The sequence below is a fragment of the Microcaecilia unicolor genome, chromosome 5, assembly GCF_901765095.1.
Source record: "Microcaecilia unicolor chromosome 5, aMicUni1.1, whole genome shotgun sequence".
NCBI lineage: Eukaryota > Metazoa > Chordata > Amphibia > Gymnophiona > Siphonopidae > Microcaecilia > Microcaecilia unicolor.
The window spans coordinates 198291252-198318525 of record NC_044035.1 but is presented as its reverse complement, the minus strand read 5'-3'; the positions used below and the strand labels follow the sequence as shown (position 1 = coordinate 198318525).

Below are 27274 nucleotides of genomic sequence, written 5' to 3'. Positions count from 1 at the left end.
ACCTTTCAATTGTCAAAAAGCGGTGTTAATTAGAGTAAAAATCTTTTTCTAAAATTTCTTTTGATAGAAATAGTCTGTATGCTCAATAATTTAAATTTGAAAATATCCATTTGATCATATTGGAGAGAGGAGCTTTAAACAACAAAGATGAATCCATGAGCACCCCATGATAATCTCCTTACTTAATAAAATTTTTGTACCACCCATCTCAAACTCCTCTGGGAACTTTATATCTGGTTAGGCCAAAAGGATCATAATCTGAGTTTTGGACTATTTAATTTGAGTCTATTAACTGACATCCATCTTTTTAACAGAAGATGGATGTTGAGGAGTGGCCTAGTGGTTAGGGTGGTGGACTTTGGTCCTGGGGAACTGGGGAACTGAGTTCAATTCCCACTTCAGGCACAGGCAAGTCACTTAACCCTCCATTGCCCCAGGTACAAATAAGTACCTGTAAGCCACATTGAGTCTGCCATGAGTGGGAAAGCGCGGGGTACAAATGAAACAAAAAAAAAAAAGAAAGACATAATCTCAAAAAATCAAAAGTGTCACCCATTGATTTTTCAATACGGATCAAAAACTGGTGTCATCTGGGTAGATTTGATAGGACACAACTGTCCTCTAAGTAATTTGCAAAGAGACAATAGATAAATACTAAAAAGGACCGGAGAGAGAGCTGAACTCTGAGGCACTCTCAATGTAACCTTCACCGAGGAATCATCAGAAGTCTCAACACGAAACAACCTGTCAGGAAGGACTTAAATCATGATAGAATATGGCCTCCAATACCTATTCCTTTTAAACATTCCAGTAACAGACATGATGGACCGTGTCAAATGCTGCCTTGATATCTAGTACCACGATAAGAAAACCTCTTCCTTCTGCTGTTAATCAATTCTTTTGCCTGTCTTTGTTTTGAGGATGTGTTAGGGAATAACAGTTTTACCTGGCATTTTCCTTTTTTTATTTTCCAGATGTCAAGAAAGGGACCTTTTCTTGTTATCAACAGCAGATGAATCCATTAACTGATGGGTTGTATCCACCTACAAGCAGGTGGAGATAGAGAGCACTGAAAAACCACAGTGACCTTGGAAGGCTACCCCCTTCTGCCTTCAGTATATCTCTATCTCCCAGCAGGTGTGGACGTCGCTTGATCAGCTCCTGGAATTCTGCCTGGGGTGGCTCCTGTGCTTTGCCAGTAGAGCGGGGGTGTTGTGGCTCGTGGTGCCCACTTTGAAGGCATACTTGGTTTTGTTCCCTGTCCCTGCCTTACCCCATCTCCCCTCTTCTCTCGGAGTCCCTCTGTTGCTGCCTGCCTCCAACTTTCCTCACACTGTTAAAAAAAAAAAAAAGGGCGCGCTTTTACTGCGTGGCTGTTCTGAGGCTTTCTCCAGAGATTCTGGTTCTGTGTGCATCTTGACCAGAGCTCGTTGACTCGGTCTTCTGAGGTGAGAGTGGTGTCCAGCTCTTCCGGGGAGGTTCCTGTGGACAGCGTTCTGTGCGGGGTAAGTTTTGGTGCGAAGCCGCCATTTTATTTCTATATTTCCTTCCGGTTGGACGATGGCTGCTGAAGACGTTAAGTGCTGCTCCGGCTGTCGTAAAAGCAGGTCAGCAGCAGGGCTTTGTACTACGTGCTCCTTAGACGCTCGTGCTACTACGAGCATGACGAGCGGTGATTCTTCCCGCTTGATGGAGCTGGCAGCGGGCGCCATTTTGGAAGCGCCACGTGACTCGGCCCTTGCGGTTGCGGAGGAGTCTGAGTGCAAGGGGACGCCTCATTCTGAGGCTGCTAGAGGAGCTCCTTCCTCCGCTTCTCCTAATTCGGGTGCGGAGGGCCAGGGTGAGTTTTCTCCCCTGAATTTGTGCTGCTGATGCATAAGGTCTTTATGTTAAAAGGACTCTGCCGGAGGCGTCTGACACCGCGTTGCAGGCTGGATTCCCTCCAGGTTTTGATAGTCCAGTGTTGGCTCCTGAGTTTCCTTCTTCCCCCGAGCGTTGGGCTGACGCTAAATGTAGATGGGTAAATTCCCCGTCTGAGGGTGACTTTCCGAATTCCTTTGGGCAATTGTGTCTTTTGGATGTCTGCAGGGCCCTGTTGCAATATCTTCAGATGTCAAATGACTTCAAGACTTCTGATCACCTTTTTGTATTGTTGACAGGTCCTCGACGCGGGTGTACGGCGTCTAAGGCCACTATAGCCCGTTGGCTCAGGGAAGTCCATTTTTTCTGCATATCTGCTTTCAGGACGGTCTCCGCCTGAAGCGTTCAAAGCACATTCCACGAGAGTGATTTCCTCCTTGTGGGCTGAAACGGGTGTCCTTTCTCTTCAAGAGATCTGTCATGCGGCTACTTGGGCTTCTCAGCTCTTCGTTTGTACGGCATTACAGGCTGGATGTGGCAGCGAAGCAGGAGTCGCATTTTGGGGCGCAGGTGCTTGCTCACGGAGTTGCCTGTTCCACCCTACATAGAGAGTGCTTTTGTACATCCCATCAGTTAATGTATTCATCTGCTGTTGATGAAAAGGAAGGGAAGATTAGGTTCTTACCTTGGTAATTTTCTTTCCTTTAGTCACAGCAGATGAATCCACGATCCCTCCCTGTCTGACTTTGTTTTTGTTGTTCAGATCCTTCATGCATCAGGAGGAGTTGAAGATCAGTTCTCAGAGTTTCTACGTGCTGTTCTATTGCAGGAAGTTGAGAATGTCCCTCCTTTGTTGGTTATTGCTCCGGTTCTGGGGCGTTTGTTCACTGTGAGGAAAGTTCATGTTATTTTACCTTTCGTTCTCGCTCTGCTTTGGAAGCTTCATATACTGAAGGCAGAAGGGGCTAGCCGTCCAAGGTCACTGTGGTTTTTTAGTGCTCTCTATCACCACCTGCTGGTAGGCGGATATAACCCATCAGTCAATGGATTTATCTGCTGTGACTAAAGGAAAGAAAATTACCAAGGTAAGAACCTAATTTTCCCATGTACTTTTGAAAGCTCTTGTAAAACCTACTACTACTACTACTACTACTTAACATTTCTAAAGCGCTACTAGGGTTACGCAGCGCTGTACAATTTAACATGGAAAGACAGTCCCTGCTCGAAGAGCTTACAATCTAAAAGACAAATGTACAGTTAATCTGAAAGGTCAGACAGATTGGGGCAACCTATATGTTCGAAAGGTTAGGTTCCGAAAGCAGCATTGAAGAGGTGAGCTTTAAGCAAGGATTTGAAGATGGGTAGGGAGGGGGCTTGGCGTAGGGATTCAGGAAGACTGTTCCAGGCATAGGGTGAGGCAAGGCAAAATGAGCGGAGCCTGGAGTTGGCAGTGGTGGAGAAGGGTACTGAGAGGAGCGATTTGTCGTGTGAGCGGAGGTTACGGGCAGGAACGTAGGGGGAGATGAGGGTAGAGAGGTAGTGAGGAGCAGCAGACTTTTGTTGATCTGCTGTAAATGATAAAGTGCTGAAGCCTTTCAGATTAAGGGTACCGTTTGTTTCAGCTTGCTGGAATACAAATTAAGTTGGCAATACTTTACTTCTACTTCTTTGTGTTTTCTTGCAGGTTTCATTTGGTAATTCTAATATATTTTTGTGTCTTTCTGTTAACTATGTTTTGAAAAATCTTATTGGAGACTCCTCTTGGGTGGTTTTTGATAAAGATAAGCGTAAGTGTCCCCAGTTTACTTAGGCAGTGTCACACTACATTTTCAAGCACACACTGCAATTTACTGTGGCATTAAAAAGAATGTGCTGACAAGCAGCACACACTGCCATTGTAATATGCAGGTTTGCTGCATCGTAAGAAAAAATTATTTTTTTTACATTTCCCTTCCTGTTAAAGTGAGAACCAATCCCTTTTCATACATGGGAATGAACATGGTACTAGAGATTTTGCTAGACCCAGGTAAGTACAATTGGTCTGGGTGGGGAAGTGGTCTAGCCATATTGGAGGCACTGTGGTCCAGAGTGTTCTTGTGCCTCAGGCCATGAATCCTCTGGGGTGATGTGTTACATTCAACTCAGATGGCATTTTAGTTCCTTTGTTGCATATTTACTTCAGCTCTGAGATGGCGTAATGATTTAGTGCTATGAAACAAGTAAAAACACTACACTAAGGCACTGTGCTAGACCCAGGTAAGTACAATTGGTCTGGGTAGGGGAGTGGTCTAGCCATATTGGAGGCACTGTGGCAGTGGCGTAGCCAAGGGTGGGCCCGGGTGGGCCCAGGCCCACCCACTTTGGGCTCATGCCCACCCAGTAGCAGCACACCTATGATGTGGCTGGCAGGGCTCCCCAAGCCCCACCAGCCAAAAACTCACAACAACTGTCTCTCCTGCATACCTTGGAAATAGCAGATCTTCGCCTGCAGCGAGCAGTGACTGATACATACTATTCACACTGGCCCCACAGCCTTCCCTCTGATGTATTCCCACCTATGCAGAAACAGGAAGTTGCATCAGAGGGAAGACTGTGGGGCCAGCATGAGCAGTGTGTATTAGTTGCTGCTCACTGCCAGTGAAAGTCTGCTATTTAAAAGGTATGCGGGGGAGGGGGATGTTTGAAAGACTATATGGCATGTAGGCGAGAGAGGGAGAGACCAAATCACTTGTGGGACAGGGCGGAGTTCTGCCCACCCATCTTGGGCCCAGGCCCACCCAAAATTGGATGTCTAGCTACGCCCCTGCACTGTGGTCCAGAGTGTTCCTGTGCCTCAGGCCACGAATTCTCTGGGGTGATGTGCTACATTCAACTCGGATGACCCTTTAGTTCCCTTGTTGCATCTTTACTCCAGCTCTGAGATAAGTAAAGATTTAGTGCTATCCAAACAAGTATAAGCACCACACTAAATTTTAGTAAGGTTATTAACATCAAAAACAGTTTAAAATTTAGGCTTTTGTATGCCCACTCTGCAAATTTTTAGCATGGTGGTTATACCTCTGGTTTTACTCATGCTAAAAATTCTTATTGCATTCACAGTAAGATTAGTCAAGATGTACAGGGGCAAACTGCTGTACTATAAGATAGGACAGCATACTATATCAAGGCCGAAGTAGAAAGCATTTGTGAAAGCTTTAATAGCACCTCCAGAATGAAATGCTAATCAGGGTTTTTAAGCTGCTACCATTTTATTGTCCAACAAAATAACCAAAAATAGGGAATACTCAACTAAGTAAAACACAAAAATATGTGAAGGAATGGCAGGAAATGAACACATTGGAAACAAAAAATTCCTCAAAGAATAATTTTGAAAAGATAATGGTTGCTCTCAGTTATATAAGCCATGGTGCCCATTTTATTGTCTGCACTCCCCTAACATTTAAGTGTTTGTCACCAATGTTTCTTTCTCTTTCAGATTTTGAGCTGCTATGGCTGCAGTGGATAGTTTCTACCTCTTATATCATGAGGTTGCCCGCTCATGCAGTAGTTATATGGAAACTCTGGCTTTGGTTGGTGCCTGGTACACAGCCAGAAAGAGCATCGGCCTCTTATGTGACTGTTATAGTCTAATACGGCTGTATTTCATCCCTCGGTTGGTTAGGAGGACTGATCTCTCCAAGCAGTATGGAAAATGGGCTATAATTACTGGTATGAGCTAGCTGAGCTTGAATGACTGTCTAAAATGTAATTATGTTAAGAAATTAAGGTTTATTCTCCAAGGACAAGCAGGCTGCTTGTTCTCACTGATGGGTGACGTCCACGGCAGCCCCTCCAATCGGAAACTTCACTAGCAAAAGCTTTTGCTAGTCCTCGCGCGCCCATGTGCACCGCGCATGCGCGGCCGTCTTCCCGCCCGAACCGGCTCGTGTTCATCAGTCTTCTTTTGTCCGCGCTCGGTACGGTTGTGTTTTCGCCGTGTCGGGCCCCGCAAAGTCGATCTCGCGCGTTTGTCGTGTGTTTTCGTAAAGAGAAAAAAAATATAATCCATTCTGTGTGGGAAAAGACTCTTGGTCTTTTCTCCCCCCGTTAATTTCAGCTTTTCGCCCCGGTAAGTTTTCTTTCGTCGTCGGGGTAGGCCGCTTTTAGGCCTCGGGTCGAAGTTTTCTTCCCCTTGTTTTTTCGGTGCCTTTTCCGCCATTTCGACTTTTGATCTCGCCGGCGTGATTTTTCCGCCCATGACATCGAAGTCTACCAGCGGCTTCAAGAAGTGCACCCAGTGCGCCCGGGTCATCTCGCTCACTGACAGGCACGCGTCATGTCTTCAGTGCTTGGGGGCTGGGCACCGCCCGCAGGTCTGTAGTCTGTGTTCCCTTTTGCAAAAGCGGACTCAGGTAGCGAGATTGGCCCAGTGGAACGTTTTGTTCTCGGGCTCTTCATCGGCATCGGCACCGGGGGTATCGAGTGTATCGACGTCTTCAGCGTCCAGAGCTTCATCCTCGGCCGCCAGTGCATCGAGGCATCGGCCCTCTACATCGGCGCCGAGACATTGGATAGCTGCATCGACGTCGGTGGTACCGGGACCTCGTCTGCTGATGTCGTCGGACGGTGGTGCTTCGTCTGGAGTGCAGGTGAGGGCTGTCCATTCCCCTGCTGGTGGCGGTGAGCCTTCGGGTGGGTCTCCCCCTACCCTGAGGGCTCCTGCGGTACAGCCCCCCCGAGACCGACCTCCTTCGGCCTCGGCCCCGAGAAAGCGACGGCTGGATTCTACGTCCTCCTCGTTGGTGCCGGGAAGCTCCGGTGACATGCTTCGTTCCAAGAAATCGAAGAAGCATCGTCATCGGTCTCCTTCCCGGATCGGCACCGAGAGCTCTGGGTCGCCGAGGGAGTCGGCACCCAGCAGGCATCGGCACCGAGAGGACCGCTCACCCTCTGTTCAGGAGGTGTCGATGCGCTCCACTCTGGACAGCCCGGAACAGCCTCCACGCCCGGAACAGGTTCTGACGTCGACGCCTGCATCGACCTCCATGCCTTTCTCTGCAGCCGCTCTGAACGAGAGCCTCCGGGCCGTTCTCCCAGAGATTCTGGGAGAGCTGTTGCGCCCTACCCCTCCGGTACCGGCGGTGCTTGCGCCACCAGTACCGTCGAGCGTGGCGCCGGCTGGCCCATCGCCCGAGGTAAGGTCTCCGGCGTCGGTGCCGCGTGCGGTACCGGCTGCCGTCGCCTCCCAGGAAGGCTCCCCGACTACGTCGGCGGAGGGAGCTTCACCGATGCGGGCGAGGGAGTCTACCTCTCGACGCCCCCATCGTGGACGTGGCTCCACAGAGTCGAGTCGGGCACGGTTGCAGACACAGGTCCGTGAACTTGTGTCTGACACCGAGGGTGAGGCCTTGTGGGAAGAGGAAGAAGACCCCAGATATTTCTCTGACGAGGAGTCTGAGGGTCTTCCTTCCGATCCCACTCCCTCTCCTGAGAGACAGCTTTCTCCTCCTGAGAGTCTGTCTTTTGCTTCCTTTGTCCGGGAGATGTCTACAGCCATCCCCTTCCCGGTGGTTGTGGAGGACGAGCCCAGGGCTGAAATGTTTGAGCTCCTGGACTATCCTTCTCCACCTAAGAAAGCGTCCACTGTACCCATGCACCATGTCCTAAAAAAGACATTGCTGGCGAACTGGACCAAGCCTTTAACTAATCCCCACATCCCCAAGAAGATCGAGTCCCAGTACCGGATCCATGGAGACCCAGATCTGATGCGCACTCAGTTGCCTCATGATTCTGGAGTTGTGGATTTGGCCCTAAAGAAGGCTAAGAGTTCTAGGGAGCATGCTTCGGCGCCCCCGGGCAAGGACTCTAGAACCTTAGACTCCTTTGGGAGGAAGGCCTACCATTCCTCTATGCTCGTGGCCAAAATTCAGTCCTACCAGCTCTACACGAGCATACACATGCGGAACAATGTGCGGCAGTTGGTGGGCTTGGTTGATGCGCTCCCCCCCTGAGCAAGCCAAGCCTTTTCAGGAGGTGGTCAGGCAGCTGAAGGCGTGCAGAAAATTCCTGGCCAGAGGGGTGTATGACACCTTTGATGTTGCGTCCAGGGCCGCTGCTCAAGGTGTGGTGATGCGCAGGCTCTCATGGCTGCGTGCCTCCGACCTGGAGAATAGAATCCAGCAGCGGATTGCGGACTCGCCTTGCCTTACGGATAACATTTTTGGAGAGAAAGTCGAACAGGTGGTAGAGCAGCTCCACCAGCGGGACACCGCATTCGACAAGTTCCCCCGCCGGCAGCCTTCAGCCTCTACCTCTACAGGTAGAAGATTTTTTGGGGGAAGGAAGACTGTTCCCTACTCTTCTGGCAAGCGTAGGTACAATCCTCCTTCTCGACAGCCTGCAGCCCAAGCCCCAGCGCGCTCGCTCTCGTCAGCAGCGTGCGCCTCAGCAAGGCCCCTCGGCTCCCCAGCAAAAGCAAGGGACGAGCTTTTGACTGGCTCCAGCAGAGCATAGCCGACATCCAAGTGTCAGTGCCGGGCGACTTGCCAGTTGGAGGGAGGTTGAAAGCTTTTCACCAAAGGTGGCCTCTCATAACCTCCGATCAGTGGGTTCTCCAAATAGTCCGGCAAGGATACACCCTCAATTTGGCCGCAAAACCTCCAAATTGTCCACCGGGAGCTCAGTCTTACAGCTTCCAGCACAAGCAGGTACTTGCAGAGGAACTCTCCGCCCTTCTCAGCGCCAATGCGGTCGAGCCCGTGCCATCCGGGCAAGAAGGGCTGGGATTCTATTCCAGGTACTTCCTTGTGGAAAAGAAAACAGGGGGGATGCGTCCCATCCTAGACCTAAGGGCCCTGAACAAATATCTGGTCAAAGAAAAGTTCAGGATGCTTTCCCTGGGCACCCTTCTTCCCATGATTCAGGAAAACGATTGGCTATGCTCTCTGGACTTGAAGGATGCCTACACACACATCCCGATACTGCCAGCTCACAGACAGTATCTGCGATTTCAGCTGGGCACACGTCACTTCCAGTACTGTGTGCTACCCTTTGGGCTCGCCTCTGCGCCCAGGGTGTTCACAAAGTGCTTGGCTGTAGTAGCAGCGGCACTTCGCAGGCTGGGGGTGCACGTGTTCCCATATCTCGACGATTGGCTGGTGAAGAACACATCCGAGGCAGGAGCCCTGCAGTCCATGCAGATGACTATTCGCCTCCTGGAGCTACTGGGGTTTGTGATAAATTATCCAAAGTCCCATCTTCTCCCAGTGCAGAGACTCGAATTCATAGGAGCTCTGCTGGATTCTCGGACGGCTCGCGCCTATCTCCCAGAGACGAGAGCCAACAACTTGTTGTCCCTCGTCTCGCGGGTGCGAGCGTCCCAGCAGATCACAGCTCGGCAGATGTTGAGATTGCTAGGCCACATGGCCTCCACAGTTCATGTGACTCCCATGGCCCGCCTTCACATGAGATCTGCTCAATGGACCCTAGCTTCCCAGTGGTTTCAGGCTGCTGGGGATCTAGAAGACGTAATCCACCTGTCCACGAGTTTTCTCGAATCCCTGTATTGGTGGACGATTTGGTCCAATCTGACTCTGGGACGTCCTTTCCAAATTCCTCAGCCACAAAAAGTGCTGACCACGGATGCCTCTCTCCTGGGATGGGGAGCTCATGTCGATGGGCTTCACACCCCAGGAAGTTGGTCCCTCCAGGAGCGCGATCTGCAGATCAATCTTCTGGAGTTGCAAGCGATCTGGAACGCTCTGAAGGCTTTCAGAGATCGGCTGTCCCACCAAATTATCCAAATTCAGACAGACAACCAGGTTGCCATGTACTACGTCAACAAGGAGGGGGGCACCGGATCTCGCCCCCTGTGTCAGGAAGCCGTCAGCATGTGGCTCTGGGCTCGCCGTCACGGCATGGTGCTCCAAGCCACATATCTGGCAGGCGTAAACAACAGTCTGGCCGACAAGTTGAGCAGGATTATGCAACCTCACGAGTGGTCGCTCAATTCCCGTGTAGTGCGACAGATCTTCCAGGTGTGGGGCACCCCCTTGGTAGACCTCTTCGCATCTCGAGCCAACCACAAAGTCCCTCAGTTCTGTTCCAGGCTTCAGGCCCACGGCAGACTGGCATCGGATGCCTTCCTCCTGGACTGGGGGGAAGGGTCTGCTGTATGCTTATCCTCCCATACCTCTGGTGGGGAAGACTTTGTTGAAACTCAAGCAAGACCGAGGCACCATGATTCTGATTGCTCCTTTTTGGCCGCGTCAGATCTGGTTCCCTCTTCTTCTGGAGTTGTCCTCCGAAGAACCGTGGAGATTGGAGTGTTTTCCGACCCTCATCACACAGGACGAAGGGGCGCTTCTGCATCCCAACCTCCGGTCCCTGGCTCTCACGGCCTGGATGTTGAGAGCGTAGACTTTGCCTCTTTGGGTCTGTCAGAGGGTGTCTCCCGCATCTTGCTTGCTTCCAGGAAAGATTCCACTAAGAGGAGTTACTTCTTTCTATGGAGGAGGTTTGCCGTCTGGTGTGACAGCAAGGCCCTAGATCCTCGCTCTTGTCCTACACAGACCCTGCTTGAATACCTTCTGCACTTGTCTGAGTCTGGTCTCAAGACCAACTCTGTAAGGGTTCACCTTAGTGCAATCAGTGCATACCATTACCGTGTGGAAGGTAAGCCGATCTCAGGACAGCCTTTAGTTGTTCGCTTCATGAGAGGTTTGCTTTTGTCAAAGCCCCCTGTGAAGCCTCCTACAGTGTCATGGGATCTCAATGTCGTTCTCACCCAGCTGATGAAACCTCCTTTTGAGCCACTGAATTCCCGCCATCTGAAGTACTTGACCTGGAAGGTCATTTTCTTGGTGGCAGTTACTTCAGCTCGTAGAGTCAGTGAGCTTCAGGCCCTGGTAGCCCAGGCCCCTTACACCAAATTTCATCATAACAGAGTAGTCCTCCGCACTCACCCTAAGTTCTTGCCAAAGGTCGTGTCGGAGTTCCATCTGAACCAGTCAATTGTCTTGCCAACATTCTTTCCCCGTCCTCATTCCTGCCCTGCTGAACGTCAGCTGCACACATTGGACTGCAAGAGAGCATTGGCCTTCTACCTGGAGCGGACACAGCCCAACAGACAGTCCGCCCAATTGTTTGTTTCTTTTGATCCCAATAGGAGGGGAGTGGCTGTGGGGAAACGCACCATATCCAATTGGCTAGCAGATTGCATTTCCTTCACTTATGCCCAGGCTGGGCTGACTCTTGAGGGTCATGTCACGGCTCATAATGTTAGAGCCATGGCAGCGTCGGTAGCCCACTTGAAGTCAGCCTCTTTTGAAGAAATTTGCAAAGCTGCGACGTGGTCATCTGTCCACACATTCACATCCCATTACTGCCTGCAGCAGGATACCCGACGCGACAGTCGGTTCGGGCAGTCAGTTCTTCAGAACCTGTTTGGGCTTTAGGATCCAACTCCACCCCCCGAGGGCCCTGTTTGTTCTGTTCCAGGCTGCACTCTCAGTTAGTTGGTAAATTTTTTAGGTCAATCTCAGTTATCTCCTCGCCGTTGCGAGGTCCAATTGACCATGTTTGTTGTTTTGAGTGAGCCTGGGGGCTAGGGATACCCCATCAGTGAGAACAAGCAGCCTGCTTGTCCTCGGAGAAAGCGAATGCTACATACCTGTAGAAGGTATTCTCCGAGGACAGCAGGCTGATTGTTCTCACAAACCCGCCCGCCTCCCCTTTGGAGTTGTGTCTTCCCTTGTCTTTGTCTTGCTACATATGGGACTGACGAACACGAGCCGGTTCGGGCGGGAAGACGGCCGCGCATTCGCGGGGTGCGCATGGGCGCGCGAGGACTAGCAAAAGCTTTTGCTAGTGAAGTTTCCGATTGGAGGGGCTGCCGTGGACGTCACCCATCAGTGAGAACAATCAGCCTGCTGTCCTCGGAGAATACCTTCTACAGGTATGTAGCATTCGCTTTATATTGATCAGACTAGTGCTTTAACAAAGGCTTTACTGAAATCCAAATAGATTACATCTAGTGCAAGGTATTTTGGCCATTATGTTAGAAACATACCCATATATAGATAGCAGTATTTGTACATGTATCTAGCATAGCAGTATTTGTACATGTATATTGCACAGAACAGTAGTTTTCAACCCAGTCCTTAGGGACCACTTGGTCAGTTGGATTTTTAGGTTATCCCCAATGAATATGCCTGAGATGTTAGCATGGACTTCCTCCATTGTATGGCAACCTGAAAACTCAACTGGCTGTGCGGGCCCTGAGGACTGGGTTGAAAACCACTGGTATAGAATATGTGGAGATTCCTTGTCATCAAGCAGATGAAGCCATTACGTATGGGTTGTGTCCATCAACCAGCAGGGGGAGATAGAGAGCACTCAACTTTTCACAGTGCCTCATGGCCAGCTAGCTCCACTGCCTCTTCAGTATTCTCTATCTCCCCAAGCAGGGTGGCTGCAGCTTCTTCGAGCGCCATCAAAAATCTGCCTGGGGGTGGCTCCTGCCTTGCCAGTTGTTAGCCAGGGTGTTAGAGGCTATAGCAGCTTCACTTTGAAGGCACATAGGTCAGCCCTTTCCCTGCCTTACCCATTCCCCCGTGGATGTGAACATATTAGCTTGCTTTTCCCTGTCCTTTCCCACTCAGTGGATGCAGGCACATTTGTTCGCCTTTCCCTGCCTTTCCCACTTATCTGAGCCTCCGGAGTGATTTTATTTACCTCCTTTGCCTCTGCTTTCCTCACAGCGTTAAAAAAAAAAAAAGCGCTTTAGCACATCGATCTTGGAAAAGAGGTTTTTTTTCTTGAGATTCTTCTGCAGGACCGGAGCTGTGATACTCGGTCTAGTGAGGTAAGAGTGTTTTCTGACTCCTCTGGGGTGGGCCTGCGATTGGGACGTTTTTGGCGTGAACCGCCATTTTGAATTTTACTGCCGTTTTCGGCGATGGCTGCGGAGACTGTAAAGCGCTGTTCTAAATGTGGCAAGCGCAAATCAGCAGTGGGGCTCTGTAAATCCTGCTGTACAGATGGTAGAGCCGGCCCGAGCATGGCAAGCGGCGATCTTTCGCGCTCTGAGCTGGCAGCGGACGCCATTTTGGATTTCCCACATGGCACGGCCTCCATTGCGACGGAGAGCCCTGAATCCGGGGGGGGGGGGGGGGTCCACTGAGTGAGGCTAATAATAGAGCTGATAGCCCTGGGCAGGATCCGGGCGGTCAGGGAGCGGTTTTCTCCCCTGATTTTGTTTTAATGCTGCATAAGGCATACATGCTTAACAGAGCTCTTCCACAGGGATCTTCGGAACCTCTGCCTGTCCCCCCGCCCCCCCCCCCCCCCCCCCCCCCGGCGAATCCTGGCCTTTTGGAGTTGGCTTTGCCTGTTTCTTCTCCTCCTGATAAACGCAGACGGGCTAATTCCCCTTCTGAGTGTGGCGCACCCCCCTTTTCCCCGCCGTGGTCGGGCTATGAAGATTCTGAGGGGTCTGGCAGAGCTTCTTGGTCTGAGGAGCCAGAGTCGGGTGCAGAATTGCCACAGGATCTTGATGATCCGTCTGCGGTGAGGATTTTCCACCGCGAGAAGCTGCCAGCGCTTATTTCAGATGCCTTACAAGCCCTCTCGATTGAAGATCCAGGGAGTGGCACAACCTCCTCTGTTAATCCACGGATGGCTAGTATCAGAAAGCCTGCTCGAGCTTTTCCTTTGCATGACTCCATCCAAGAGCTTTTTCGGCTCAATGGGCTGACCCCGAGGGACCTTTGAAGGTTGCCAGGGCTAAAGGGCAATTATACCCTCTGAGTGAGGAACATTTGGCTCGCTTTGCAATGCCTAAAGTGGATGCCCTGGTCACGGCCGTGACAAAGAGAACTACCCTCCCTGTTGAAGGAGGTGTTGCCCTGAAGGATATTCAAGACCGCAGGCTTGATTCAGCTCTGAAGCGGTCCTTTGATTGGGCAGGTCTCACTGTTCGGGCGTCTGCATGCAGTTGTTATGCTGCTAGAGCCTGCCTGGCTTGGTTACAGCAGGCAGTGGAACAGCCTGGTGATGCAGTGGAGACCTTATCTGAAGTGGCTCCGCGGATGGAGTCGGCCTTGTCCTTTTTGGCTGACGTCCTTTATGATATGGTCAGAGCTTCGGCTAAACAAATGGCTGTAGCAGTGGCGGTTTGCCGCACTCTTTGGCTACGACATTGGGCGGCGGATATGGCCTCTAAGCAAAGGTTGGTGAAGTTGCCCTTTCAAGGCCTTCTCCTGTTTGGTGAGGGGCTGGAAAACTTTGTTAAAGGCCTGGGGGATTCCAAACCTCAGCGCTTGCCCGAAGATAGGTCAAAGCCTTCCTCTAAGGGTCAGGCGGTCCGCTCCTCTTACAGACCTAGCTTCCGTGAAGCTAGAAGGTACCTGGGGGCATGCTGCTGGGTTCACTTCGCGTGCCCGCTTTCAGCAGAGAAACTCCTTTCGCTCGGACAAACGTTCTGCAGCTGCCGGTTCTAGGCCTGGAGTTCAGGGGCGACCCTCTCAATGATGGTGCGCCGGCCCCCTCCTCGTTTCCTGTCATCGGAGGAAGACTTTCCCTCTTTTTCGAGGAGTTGGCCAAAATCTCCGCAGATCAGTGGGTCTTACCTGATCAAAGTCGGATACCGAATAGAATTCATTGCCCCAGTGAGAGACGTGTTTGTGGAGTCCAGATGCGGTTCTGCCGCCAAACTGGCGGCGGTAGAGGAGACTTTGCATAGTCTGTGCCAGATAGGGGCTGTGACCCCGGTGCCTCCCGCCGAACAAGGTCTAGTCCGCTACTCCATTTACTTTGTGGTGCCACGAAAAGGCGGGTCTTTTCGCCCGATCCTGGACTTAAAGGAGCTGAAGAAGTCCTTAAGAGTGCGGCATTTTCACATGGAAACCCTGCGCTCCGTCATTGTGGTGGTACAGCCAGGAGAGTTTCTCACGTCTCTGGACCTGAAAGAAGCTTACGTGCACATACCAATTTGGCCCCCGCACCAGAAGTTTCTGCGGTTTGTGGTGTTGGGAAAACATTTCCAGTTTCGGGCCTTGCCTTTTGGCCTCGCCGCAGCTCCCCGAACCTTCTCCAAGGTAATGGTGGTAGTAGCTGCTTTTCTCAGGCGAGAGGGTATCCGGGTTCACCCGTACCTAGATGACTGGCTCATCAGAGCAGACTCAGAAAAAGAGTCATCTAACTACAGCCAGAGTGGTTTCAGTCCTTTAATCTCTGGGCTGGGTCGTCAATATGGCCAAAAGTTACCTGACCCCCTCGCAATCTCTAGAATATTTGGGGGCCAGGTTTGACACAGCCTCGGGCTATGTGTTTCTTCCCGAGCAAAGGCGGTGCAAGCTTCAGAATCAGGTCCGTCTGCTCCTGAGGATGCCCCGCCCGCGAGCTTGGGACATTGTCCAGCTGCTGGGATCGATGACGGCCACCTTGGAAGTGGTGCCATGGGCGAAAGCGCACCTGAGACCTCTACAGTATTCTCTACTTCAACGATGGTGTCCAGTATCTCAGGATTATCAGTGCAGACTTTCTTGGCTCCCTGCGGCCCGCCTCAGTATGGAGTGGTGGCTCTCGGACAGCATGTTGCGGCGGGGAATGCCGCTGGCACTCCCCGATTGGTGCTTAGTGGTGACAGATGCCAGCCTGAAGGGCTGGGGCACGCATTGGCAGGGGAAGCATGCCCAGGGTCTGTGGACGCCCGACGAGTCGGGGTGGGGTATCAACCTCCTGGAATTGAAAGCGGTGTTTCTGGCTCTTCTGGCCTTTCAAGTGACCCTGGAAGGATTGGCTGTCTGAGTGATGTCGGACAACACGACAGCAGTGGCCTACATAAATCGACAAGGCGGCACTCAGTGCAGAGCTCTTGCCGCGCAGGCCGAACAAATTTGCCACTGGGCCGAGCTGCATCTACAGTCCCTGTCATCAGCTCACATTGCAGGTCAGAGCAACATGCAAGCCGACTATCTAAGCAGGCATCAGATCGATCCAGCGGAGTGGGAACTAGCAGACGATGTATTCCTGCAGATATGTGCCAAATGGGGCAAGCCAGTGATGGATCTTATGGCGACCAGTTCCAATGCCAAAGTCCCGTGCTTCTTCAGCAGACGGAGGGATCCTCGCTCTGCCGGGTTGGATGCCTTGGCTTAACCCTGGCCCCTGGGCTTGCTGTATATCTTCCCTCCGTGCCCCTTGTTAGGGCGTGTGCTCCTGCGAATTCGGCTGCATCCTGGAGAAGTGCTGCTCATCGCCCTGGATTGGCCCAGGAGGCCTTGGTATGCGGACCTCCGACAGATGCTGTTGGAGGCTCCTTTTCCGTTACCTCTGGTTCCGCACCTGTTGTCACAGGGTCCGGTGGCCATGGAGGACGCCTGCCGCTTTGGTCTTATGGCTTGGCGATTGAGAGGGCGCAATTGAGAGACAAAGGCTACTCAAATAAGGTAATTTCCACTCTCCTGCAGGCCCGTAAGTGCTCCACTTCCGTGGCTTATGCCAGGATTTGGCGCCAGTTTGAAGTCTGTTGTGTTTCAAGAGTGCTTTCTCCGTTGCGGGCTCCTGTCTCGCCGATTCTGGACTTTTTGCAGGATGGTGTACACAAAGGCTTGGCCTATAATTCCCTGCGGGTGCAAGTGGCAGCATTGGCCTCCCTGCGTGGCAAGGTTGAAGGAGTGTCCTTAGCTGCTCATCCAGATGTGGCACGGTTTCTTAGAGGGGTGCTTCGGCTCCGTCCTCCCGCGCGGGCACCTTGTCCAGCTTGGAACCTGGGGTTAGTATTGAAGGCCCTTCAGGGGGCTCCCTTTGAACCGCTTTGGCGTACTTCAGAGAAAGATTTGACACTGAAGGCCGTCTTTTTAGTGGCCATTACCTCGGCGAGACGGGTGTCAGAGCGCCAGGCGCTGTCCTGTAGAGATCCTTTTCTGCAATTCTCAGAGTCAGGGGTCATGGTTCGGACCATGCCTTCCTTCATGCCTAAGGTGGTTTCAGCGTTTCACCTAAACCAGCCTGTTTTTCTTCCCTCCTTTGTTGAGGAGGAGTTTCCAGATTCATTTGGGCAGTTACACCTTTTGGATGTGCGCAGGACTCTGTTGCAGTATCTGCGAATTACAAATTCTTTCGGGACCTCTGATTATCTTTTTGTGCTGTTTGCAGGTCCTCGCAGAGGGTGTTCAGCGTCTAAAGCCACTATTGCCCGTTGGCTCAAAGAAGCTATCTTTTCAGCATATCTGCTGTCTGGCCGGGCTCCGCCTGAAGCCTTTAAGGCACATTCCACAAGAGCGATTTCCTGTTCCTGGGCGGAAACTGGAGCACTATCTCTTCATGAGATTTGCAGTGCTGCAACATGGGCTTCTAAGCTCTCTTTCGCCTGACATTACAGGCTGGATGTGGCTGCCAGGAGGGATGCGCATTTTGGAGCACAGGTGCTAGCTCGTGGTGTGGCTTGTTCCCACCCTATTTAGGGATTGCTTTGTTACATCCCATACGTAATGGCTTCATCTGCTTGATGACAAGGAAGGGAAAATTAGGTTCTTACCTTGGTAATTTTCCCTTCACACATGCATAGATTTCAAGGGGGGCATGGCTTGGGCAGGACTAAAATATACATATGAATGGAAGGAAATTTCCATGTCAGGTTTTACACCAGCTCATAGGCACTCATTTGTTTTTCAAAAAGTGCTCATTTGAGCGAGAGCTTTAGACAAGAGATTAAGGAGGTTATTCTCTTAATCTCATATGGCTTATTTCTACCTCCAAAATGAAACCACATGTGTAGGTTTGTAAAATGGGGCTGCTATACATGGAAATTGTGCCATTTACACGTGCAAATTGCATAATCACCGCTTTGTAAGCACTGAAAGTTCTATGTGGAAGCTAGCGGGTTTATGCTGATTATTTTTTCAATATGTATATTTTTTAAATGACTGCTTCCACTGTACATGCCAGCAAATAAACATGTATTTTCCTGCAGGTATTTTTTAAAAAGCTGTGTGTCGGCAGAGCCTTTTCTAAAATACCGTATGAACTGAACATGTCCTCACCTGGACATCTCACTTTTGATCTGTTTTTATGTAAAACGGGGCTTGTTGTGTCTCAGGAGTCACAGGCTCATTCTCAAAAGAGAAAAACGTCCAGAAGGTGACATAAGTCTGCATTTGGATGTTTTTCTCTCAAAAACGTCCAAATCAGTATTTTTGAAACCTCTTCTTTTTAGACCTTTTTCTCTGAAGTGCGTCTAAATCTCAGGGGGGCGTGTTCAAGGCAGGACTTGGGCGTTCCTAAGACTTACAGTGGGGGAAATAAGTATTTGATCCCTTGCTGATTTTGTAAGTTTGCCCACTGACAAAGACATGAGCAGCCCATAATTGAAGGGTAGGTTATTGGTAACAGTGAGAGATAGCACATCACAAATTAAATCCGGAAAATCACATTGTGGAAAGTATATGAATTTATTTGCATTCTGCAGAGGGAAATAAGTATTTAATCCCTCTGGCAAACAAGACCTAATACTTGGTGGCAAAACCCTTGTTGGCAAGCACAGCGGTCAGACGTCTTCTGTAGTTGATGATGAGGTTTGCACACATGTCAGGAGGAATTTTGGTCCACTCCTCTTTGCAGATCATCTCTAAATCATTAAGAGTTCTGGGCTGTCGCTTGGCAACTCGCAGCTTCAGCTCCCTCCATAAGTTTTCAATGGGATTAAGGTCTGGTGACTGGCTATGCCACTCCATGACCCTAATGTGCTTCTTCCTGAGCCACTCCTTTGTTGCCTTGGCTGTATGTTTTGGGTCATTGTCGTGCTGGAAGACCCAGCCACGACCCATTTTTAAGGCCCTGGCGGAGGGAAGGAGGTTGTCACTCAGAATTGTACGGTACATGGCCCCATCCATTCTCCCATTGATGCGGTGAAGTAGTCCTGTGCCCTTAGCAGAGAAACACCCCCAAACATAACATTTCCACCTCCATGCTTGACAGTGGGGACGGTGTTCTTGGGTCATAGGCAGCATTTCTCTTCCTCCAAACACGGCGAGTTGAGTTCATGCCAAAGAGCTCAATTTTTGTCTCATCTGACCACAGCACCTTCTCCCAATCACTCTCGGCATCATCCAGGTGTTCACTGGCAAACTTCAGACGGGCCGTCACATGTGCCTTCCGGAGCAGGGGACCTTGCGGGCACTGCAGGATTGCAATCCGTTATGTCGTAATGTGTTACCAATGGTTTTCGTGGTGACAGTGGTCCCAGCTGCCTTGAGATCATTGACAAGTTCCCCCCTTGTAGTTGTAGGCTGATTTCTAACCTTCCTCATGATCAAGGATACCCCACGAGGTGAGATTTTGCGTGGAGCCCCAGATCTTTGTCGATTGACAGTCATTTTGTACTTCTTCCATTTTCTTACTATGGCACCAACAGTTGTCTCCTTCTCGCCCAGCGTCTTACTGATGGTTTTGTAGCCCATTCCAGCCTTGTGCAGGTGTATGATCTTGTCCCTGACATCCTTAGACAGCTCCTTGCTCTTGGCCATTTTGTAGAGGTTAGAGTCTGACTGATTCACTGAGTCTGTGGACAGGTGTCTTTCATACAGGTGACCATTGCCGACAGCTGTCTGTCATGCAGGTAACGAGTTGATTTGGAGCATCTACCTGGTCTGTAGGGGCTAGATCTCTTACTGGTTGGTGGGGGATCAAATACTTATTTCCCTCTGCAGAATGCAAATAAATTCATATACTTTCCACAATGTGATTTTCCGGATTTAATTTGTGATGTGCTATCTCTCACTGTTACCAATAACCTACCCTTCAATTATGGGCTGCTCATGTCTTTGTCAGTGGGCAAACTTACAAAATCAGCAAGGGATCAAATACTTATTTCCCCCACTGTAGATGTTTTTCAGCCATAATGGAACAAAACAAAACCGCCCAGGACTTAGACGTTTTGAGCTAGACCTGTTTTTATTACGCATAAGGCACAAAAAGGTGCCCTAAATAACTAGATGACCACTGGAGGGAATCAGGAATGACCTCCCCTTATTCCCCCAGTGGTCACTAACCCCCTCCTACCCCCCCCCCCAAAAAAAAATGTGATGAAAAGCATTACTTACCAACCTCTATGCCAGCCTCAGATATTATACTCACCCAGGTTCCTACCTCCCCCTACCTGTTACACTTGTGGAGGAAACTGTGAGCCCTCCAAAACTCACCAGAAACCCACTGTACCCACATATAGGTGCTCCCTTCACCTGTAAGGGCTATGGTAGTGGTGTACAGTTGGGGGTAGTGGGTTTTGGGGGGGCTCAACACACAAGGTAAGGGAGCAGTGGTCAAAAGTGTACCTGGGAGCAGTTTATGAAGTCTACTGCAGTGCCACCTAAGGTGCCCTATTGCTGTCCTGGGATGTCAGGGGGACCAGTCTACTAAAAATGCTGGCTCCTCCTACATCCCAATGGCTTGATTTTGTGCGTTTTGCACTTGGACCTTTTTTTTTTTTTTTAATGGACCAAAAAACAAAACGTCCATAGTATTTTCGAAAAAATGATAGACGTTTTTCTTTTTCGAAAATGACCTTCTGTCCTGTTCAGAATTTGGACATTTTGTGTAAAACGTCCAAATTCAGATTTAGACGTCATATTGAAAATGCCCCTCTTGGTACCTCTAACAAAATCAATAGACTTATAAAATAATCTTAGATCAGTATTATTGTTATGTTTAAAATGGATCAGAAACAGAGGTGACACACAAGTCAGCTTTGGATAAGAATTTGGTGAGTTCTCATAAAATTTCTGTTATTAAATCCTTGGGGAGAAATTCAGACAGTATTTTATAGATATTTAAACTAGAGAGTGGGAGTAACGAAAAGAAACTCCATTGCCCCATGTAAGCCGCATTGAGCCTGCCATGAGTGGGAAAGCGCGGGGTACAAATGTAACAAAAAAAAAAACCCAAGGAAATTCAGAAAGTCACTCTCAACAGTGGGGAAGGTAATGTTGATATAGAAAACCATCTAAAGAACTCGCTCAATAACACATGGAAAGCAATGAGCACAAATACTCATAGTCTGAGTTTCAAGATTTGCAAGTCCTGAAGTTTGAGGCAGACTTGGATTATTGTTGCTGTTACAGAGACATGGTTCAAATGATTCCCATGAATGGGATGTAACCATACCAGGCTATAATCTTTTTAGGAAGGATAGGGAGGGCCGAAGAGGTGGAGGAGTGGCACTGAATGTGATATACAATATCACAGTGGCTGAAATACAGGGAACCTAGAAGAAGCAATATTGAACATACAGGAAAGAGAAGATGGAACCTGTACCTACACAGACCTGTGGCACACATGGAGAAGCTGGACAAGGGTCTGATTGAAAATATCCATAAACTTGGAAGGAAAGGGGACATGCTTTTGCTAGTAGATTTCAACTTGCCTGATGCGGACTGGAACATCCCATCGACAGAATCGGAAAGAAGCATTGAGATCGTGGATGCTTGTCAAAGTGCTTTGCTCGGACAAATGGAGACAGAACCCACAAAGGGAAGGGGTGAAGCTGAATCTAGTTCTCACACCTGGAGGAAGTGTTTCCGGCATCCGGGTGGGTGTTCTAGGCAATAGTGATCATTGATATAAGAGCAAAAGTGGAGTACAGACGCACAAAACTCAAAGAACTGGATTACAGTCATGCTGATTTTGGTAAATTGGAGTACCTGACGAAGGAGCTGACGGCAAGAGTAGGCATAGGAGAAATGGAAGAGCAGTTGTCCAAGCTGAAAGCTGTTATAAATATGGCAGCAGTTCTTTATACAAGGAAAGTAAACAGGAAGCAGATATAGAGGCATATTTTCAAAGCACTTAACCTTCTAAAGTTCCATAGGTTTCTATGGAACTTTGGAAGGTTAAGTGCTTTGAAAATATGCCTAATAGTTATCCAAAGAAGTTCCCGAAAAAGTGAAGGCAAATGAGGCTGCGTTCAAGAAATGCAGCAAACCGCACCAAGAGGATCATGGAAAAGATTACCAGATTAAACTCAAAGCAGCGAAGAGAGAAATATGGCTAATAAAAGTACAGGTGGAAGGAAAAATGGCTAAAGATGTAAAGAGAAGTAACAAGACCTTTTTCAGATACATTGGGGAAAGGAGAAAGGCTAGGAATGGAATTTTAAGTCTGAAAGATGCTGAGAACAATTTGTGATGAGGATAAAGTGAACATGCTAAACAAATACTTCTCTCTAGTGTTGATGGTGGAGAATCCTGTAGAAGGTATATCTGGGCATAGAGTGGATATTGCATCATTCACGGAACCAGGGGCGTAGCTACGGGTGGGCCTGGCTGGGCCCAGGCCCACCCAATTTCAGCCCAGGCCCGCCCTGCATGCCAGCCCCAGCTCCCATTGCCGGCCACTGCTGCTTTTCCTGTTGAGCAGCAGGGCCGGCACTACAAAAAGAAGAAGCGCTAACGCTAAGGACAAAAAATGTTAAAAAAAAAAAGCGCGGCACCGGCAGGCACTGTCTAGGCAGCCTTGAGGCATTGGCTGCTGGCTCACAGGCTCCTTCCGTCTCCTACGTCACTGCCCCTGGAGCGACGCAGGGGCAGTAACGTAAGAGACGGGAGGAGCCCGCGAGCCAGCAGCCAATGCCTCAAGGCTGCCTAGACAGTGCCTGCCGGTGCCGCGCTTTTTTTTTTTTTTAACATTTTTTGTCCTTAGCGTTAGCGCTTCTTCTTTTTGTAGCGCCGGCCCTGCTGCTCAACAGGAAAAGCAGCAGTGGCCGGCAATGGGAGCTGGCGCTGGCATGCAGGACGGGCCTCGAGGAAAAGAGAAAAGAGGGAAAACATGGAAGGATGGGGAGAAAGAGGGAAAACAGATGGAAGGATGGGGCGAAAAGAGGGAAAACAGATGGAAGGGTTGCAGAGAAAGAGGGAAAACATGGAAGGATGGGGTGAAAGAGGGAAAACATGGAAGGATGGGGGAGAAAGAGGGAAAACGGGAGAAAAGAGGGAAAACAGATGGAAGGGTGGCAGAGAAAGAGGGAAAACGGGAGAAAAGAGGGGAAACATGGAAGGATGGGGAGAAAGAAGGAAAACATGGAAGGATGGGGAGAAAGAGGGAAAACAGATGGAATGATGGGGAGAAAAGAGAGAAAACAGATGGAAGGATGGCAGAGAATGAGGGGAAACATGGAAGGATGGAGAGAAAGGGAAAACATGGAAGGATGGGGAGAAAAGAGGGAAAACAGATGGAAGGATGGCAGAGAAAGAGGGAAAACAGATGGAAGGATGGGGAGAGAAAGAGGGAAAACGGATGGATGGGGAGAGAGACTCTGGATGGAAGGATGGGGAGAGAAAGAGGGGAGATGGATGAAAGGATGCAGAGAGAAAGGGGAGAGACTGGAAGGATGTGGAGAGAGAAGGGACACTGAACAGAAAAGGGTACAGAGATACAGAGACACTGGTTAGAAAGAGGGAGAGAGAGAGACATTAGATGGAAGGATCAGGAGAGAGGGTAGATGGATGGAAGGATGGGGAGAGAAAGAGGGAAGACGCTGGATGGAAGGGTAGGGAGAAAGAGGTGACACTGGACGGAAGGATGCAGAAAGAAAGAGGGGAGACTACTGGAAGGATGGGGAGAGAGAGGGGAGACTGGAAGGATGGGGAGAGAAAGAGGAGAGCTGCTGGATGGAAAAGGGGGAGTAGTGAAGACTGGAGAATAAGAGGAAGGGGCATGGGGAGAACAAGGGTGAGAAAAAGATGAAAAGTCATAAGTAGATGAAGGAAATTAAAGAATGGATAGTAAGAATGAATTAAATCAGGACAGAGAGAGAGAGAGAGGCAGAAAAATATTGAAGAAAGCAAAGAAAAAGGAGAGAAAAATGACATGGCCAGGAAAACCTGGCAGAAGAGTTAAGCGAGTACGAAGGAAAGCAGAATCTAGAGACTGGGAGCGACACAATGAGAAAAGTAAATGGCCATACAAGAAAGGTAAAGAAAATAATTTATTTTTAATTTAGGATAAAGTAATATGGTACCTGTGTTAATGAAGTTTCAGAGACCAATACTTCCTTCCTTAGGTCAGGTGAGGATACCGTAACAGCATTATACTGACCTGAGGCAGGAGGTTTTGGCCTCTGAAAGCTCACTGAAAAGGGTGTTAGGCTATTAAATAAATTTTCTGAAATCTGATGCACTGAAAAGCAGCACTTTACCCTGTGTGACAAATGCATCTGATTAGCGTGACTAAATTTTGCTGGGGGAGGGGGGTAGAGAGAAAATTTTGTGCCCACCCACTTTGGGTTCAGGCCCATCCAAAATTGGCAGTCTGGCTACGCCACTGCACGGAACAATATGTTTATTAAAAAATAAAAACTTAAAAATCTGAAAGTGGACAAAGCTATGGGATACATCCCAGAATACTGAGGGAGCTCAGAAATCCTAGTGGGACCTCTTAAGAATTTATGTAATAGGTCTTTAGAGATGGGAGAGGTTCTGAGGGATTTGGAGACAAGTGGATGTGGCCCTCTTCACAAAAGCAGGGACAGGGAAGAAGTGGGAAACTACAGGCTGGTAAGCCTCACATTGGTGGTAGGAAAAATAATGGAGACACTGCTGAAGGAAAAGAGTTAACTTTCTAGAATCCAGCGGGTTGCAAGATCTGAGGCAGCATGGCTTTACCAAAGGAAAATCTTGCCAAACTAATCTGATTTCTTTGGGTGACCAAAGAACTGAATAAATGACTTGCGCTAGATGTAATCTATGTGGATTTCACGAAGCCTTTGATATTGTTGGGAAGAGTTTTTAGGCATTTACAGGTAGAGTACAGGATTTATGCAGAAGATGTGCAGTTTTTTCCCAGTTCAAGGAGGATGGATTGGTTGAATGACTGAGTATGAGCTGTTCAAAGATGGATGTGTTCAAATAGATTAGTTTTAAATTTTAGTAAAACTGAATTGATGTTTGTAGGGAAGGATGAGGATTTTTTACAATGTCGGTCTGTGAGCTTGGGCAATTCTGTGTTGCCAGTACAGGAACGTATGCATGTTTTGGGTGTAATCTTAGATCCTTTACTGTCTGTGAAGGATCAAGTATTACAGGTGGTTAAGCCAGCATTTTTTCAGCTTCATTTATTGTCAAAGTTACAACCCATGTTGTCACAATGTAATTTTCTGTCTGTGGTGCAGAGTAGTGATGTCTCGTATTGATTTCTGCAATGTGCTGTATTTGGGTTTGCCAAAATTGAAAATACAGACATTGCAGGTAATAGAAAATGCTTCTGCTTAAATGTTGGTGGGTATGTCCCGGTCTGAGCATGTATCTCTAATTATACGTTCTTTGCACTGGTTGCCAGTCCACTCTCAAGTACAGTACAAGGTGGTATGGTTGGTACACCAAGCTTTGTACTCTGATTGTGTTCCTCTATATGTAATTAATGATGTAATTCAGGAATACAAACATGTTAGATCATTGCGGTCTGAAAAGTTCTTGGTGAATGTTAAATTGCAAACTGTGGCATATGCTAATACACAGAATACTGCATTTTCGATAGCAGGTCCACAAATTTGGAACATATTACCAGGTTACCTGAGACTTGTAGTGTCCGTTATGATCCCAGAGTTCAGATGTCAGCTTTGGCTTTGGTCTGGTTTTCTGTGTTCCTTTCTCTGGTCCCGGGTCCACTTCTTAGGGGCAGTAGGTTTTGTAGCACAATAATACAACACACAAGTGTGGCTTGGCAAAAGGTATTTTATCTAGAAATAGACTTACAGCACTTAGGGCAGAAAGAATACAGCACTGCTTCTGTGTGTCTCAGGATCTGCCTGATATCTGTCAGTTAATGAGTGTCTGTCTCTGTCAGGGCTGAACAGGGAGAGGTGTGTGGAATGGCTGCAGGTAGGAGGGGTGTGTGTGTGTTTCTCTTTGTTCCTCTCTGGGCTTAAATAACTGAGGCCCAGATGCACAAAACTTTAACGACCCTCTAACGAGGAAAATTTGAAACGTAGCATGCATTAAAGGCCATTTTCCGACGACGCTAGCAGCTAACGAAAACGGAATGCAAACGAGAAACTACCATTGAAATGTGGACAATTCGGAATGCACTAACCATACCGACGATTGCAACGAATCATTTTCCGTGAGAAATTTAATGTCAGCTTAGGCCTGTCGTTAAGGCCTGAGCTGTCATCTCCCTGCTTCCCCCTGCACCATGAAAATCCAAGCTGGCATGTTTAAAAACAAAAGTGAGATAAAAACACAAACACGTGGCTCCCTGCGTGTTAGGGGACAAACCATTTGTTTGTAACTTTCCTCAGGTGCTGACCTGAACCAAACTCCTGCAAAAGTAAAGTAAATTCTGACCTTTTAAATTCCATACTTCTCAACTTTCTGGCTATAGGTGAGATACCTGATATTCTCTTTAATTTAATGCTTATTGCTTAATTAATTAATTTGCCCTGTGAAACCTCTTATTTTCTTTCTTTCTCTTCCTGCCAAGCTCTGATAGAGAGGAGAGGCTATTTAAACTGCATTGCATAGAGGCTCTAAAGTGCATTTTACATTGTTGAAACTGATATAATTATTGGAATATTTAGTTTTATATTCTAGGGCAATTTTGGAAGTTAAATCAATTGAAAATTCTTTGACCAGACTGTACCATTTCTGGTCCCATCCAGAGAATTGCCTTGATAACTACATTTAGCTGACACATTGAGAATGACTAAAAAGGGGAATTGTGAGACTAAAAGATACAGCAAAACGCTATGTAGATAATGATGAAGAAAAAGCCAATTTGCTAAATAGATACTTTTGTTCTGTTTTCACTGAAGAAAATCCTGGAGAAGGACCGCGAGGGACTGGCAAAAGTACACCTGAGAATGGAGTGGATAGAGCACCGTTCACGGAACAGAATGTGTATCAAAAACTTGGAAAGCTAAAGGTGGACAAAGCCATGGGACCGGACGGGATCCACCCCAGAATATTGAGGGAGCTCAGAGAGGTTCTGGCGGGTCCTGTTAAAGATTTGTTTAATAAATCCTTGGAGACGGGAGAGGTTCCGAGGGATTGGAGAACGGCGGATGTGGTCCCTCTTCACAAAAGTGGTGATAGGGAAGAAGCTGGAAACTACAGGCCGGTAAGCCTCACTTCGGTTATTGGGAAAGTAATGGAAGCGATGCTGAAGGAAAGGATAGTGAATTTCCTGGAAGCCAATAAGTTGCAAGATCCGAGACAACATGGTTTTACCAGAGGGAAATCGTGCCAAACTAATCTCATTGAATTCTTTGATTGGGTAACTGGAGAATTGAATCATCGACATGCTATAGACGTAATCTACTTAGATTTTAGCAAAGCTTTTGACACGGTTCCCCACAGGAGGCTCTTAAATAAACTCGATGGGCTGAAGATAGGTCCCGAAGTGGTGAACTGGATTAGGAACTGGTTGACGGACAGACGCCAGA

General features: G+C 48.7%; 1 protein-coding gene across 2 annotated transcripts in view; it reads left to right on the top strand.

The window, feature by feature from the left end:
* The window catches only part of HSDL1 (hydroxysteroid dehydrogenase like 1), a 295843-nt gene that overhangs the window by 87848 nt on the left and 180721 nt on the right, over positions 1-27274 (top strand). For both annotated transcript variants that reach the window (XM_030203699.1, XM_030203698.1), the window contains exon 2: positions 5336-5568. In XM_030203699.1, coding sequence (XP_030059559.1) covers positions 5349-5568 — 220 coding nt within the window. In that variant the 5' untranslated portion in view covers positions 5336-5348. The remainder of the gene's footprint in view (positions 1-5335; positions 5569-27274) is intronic.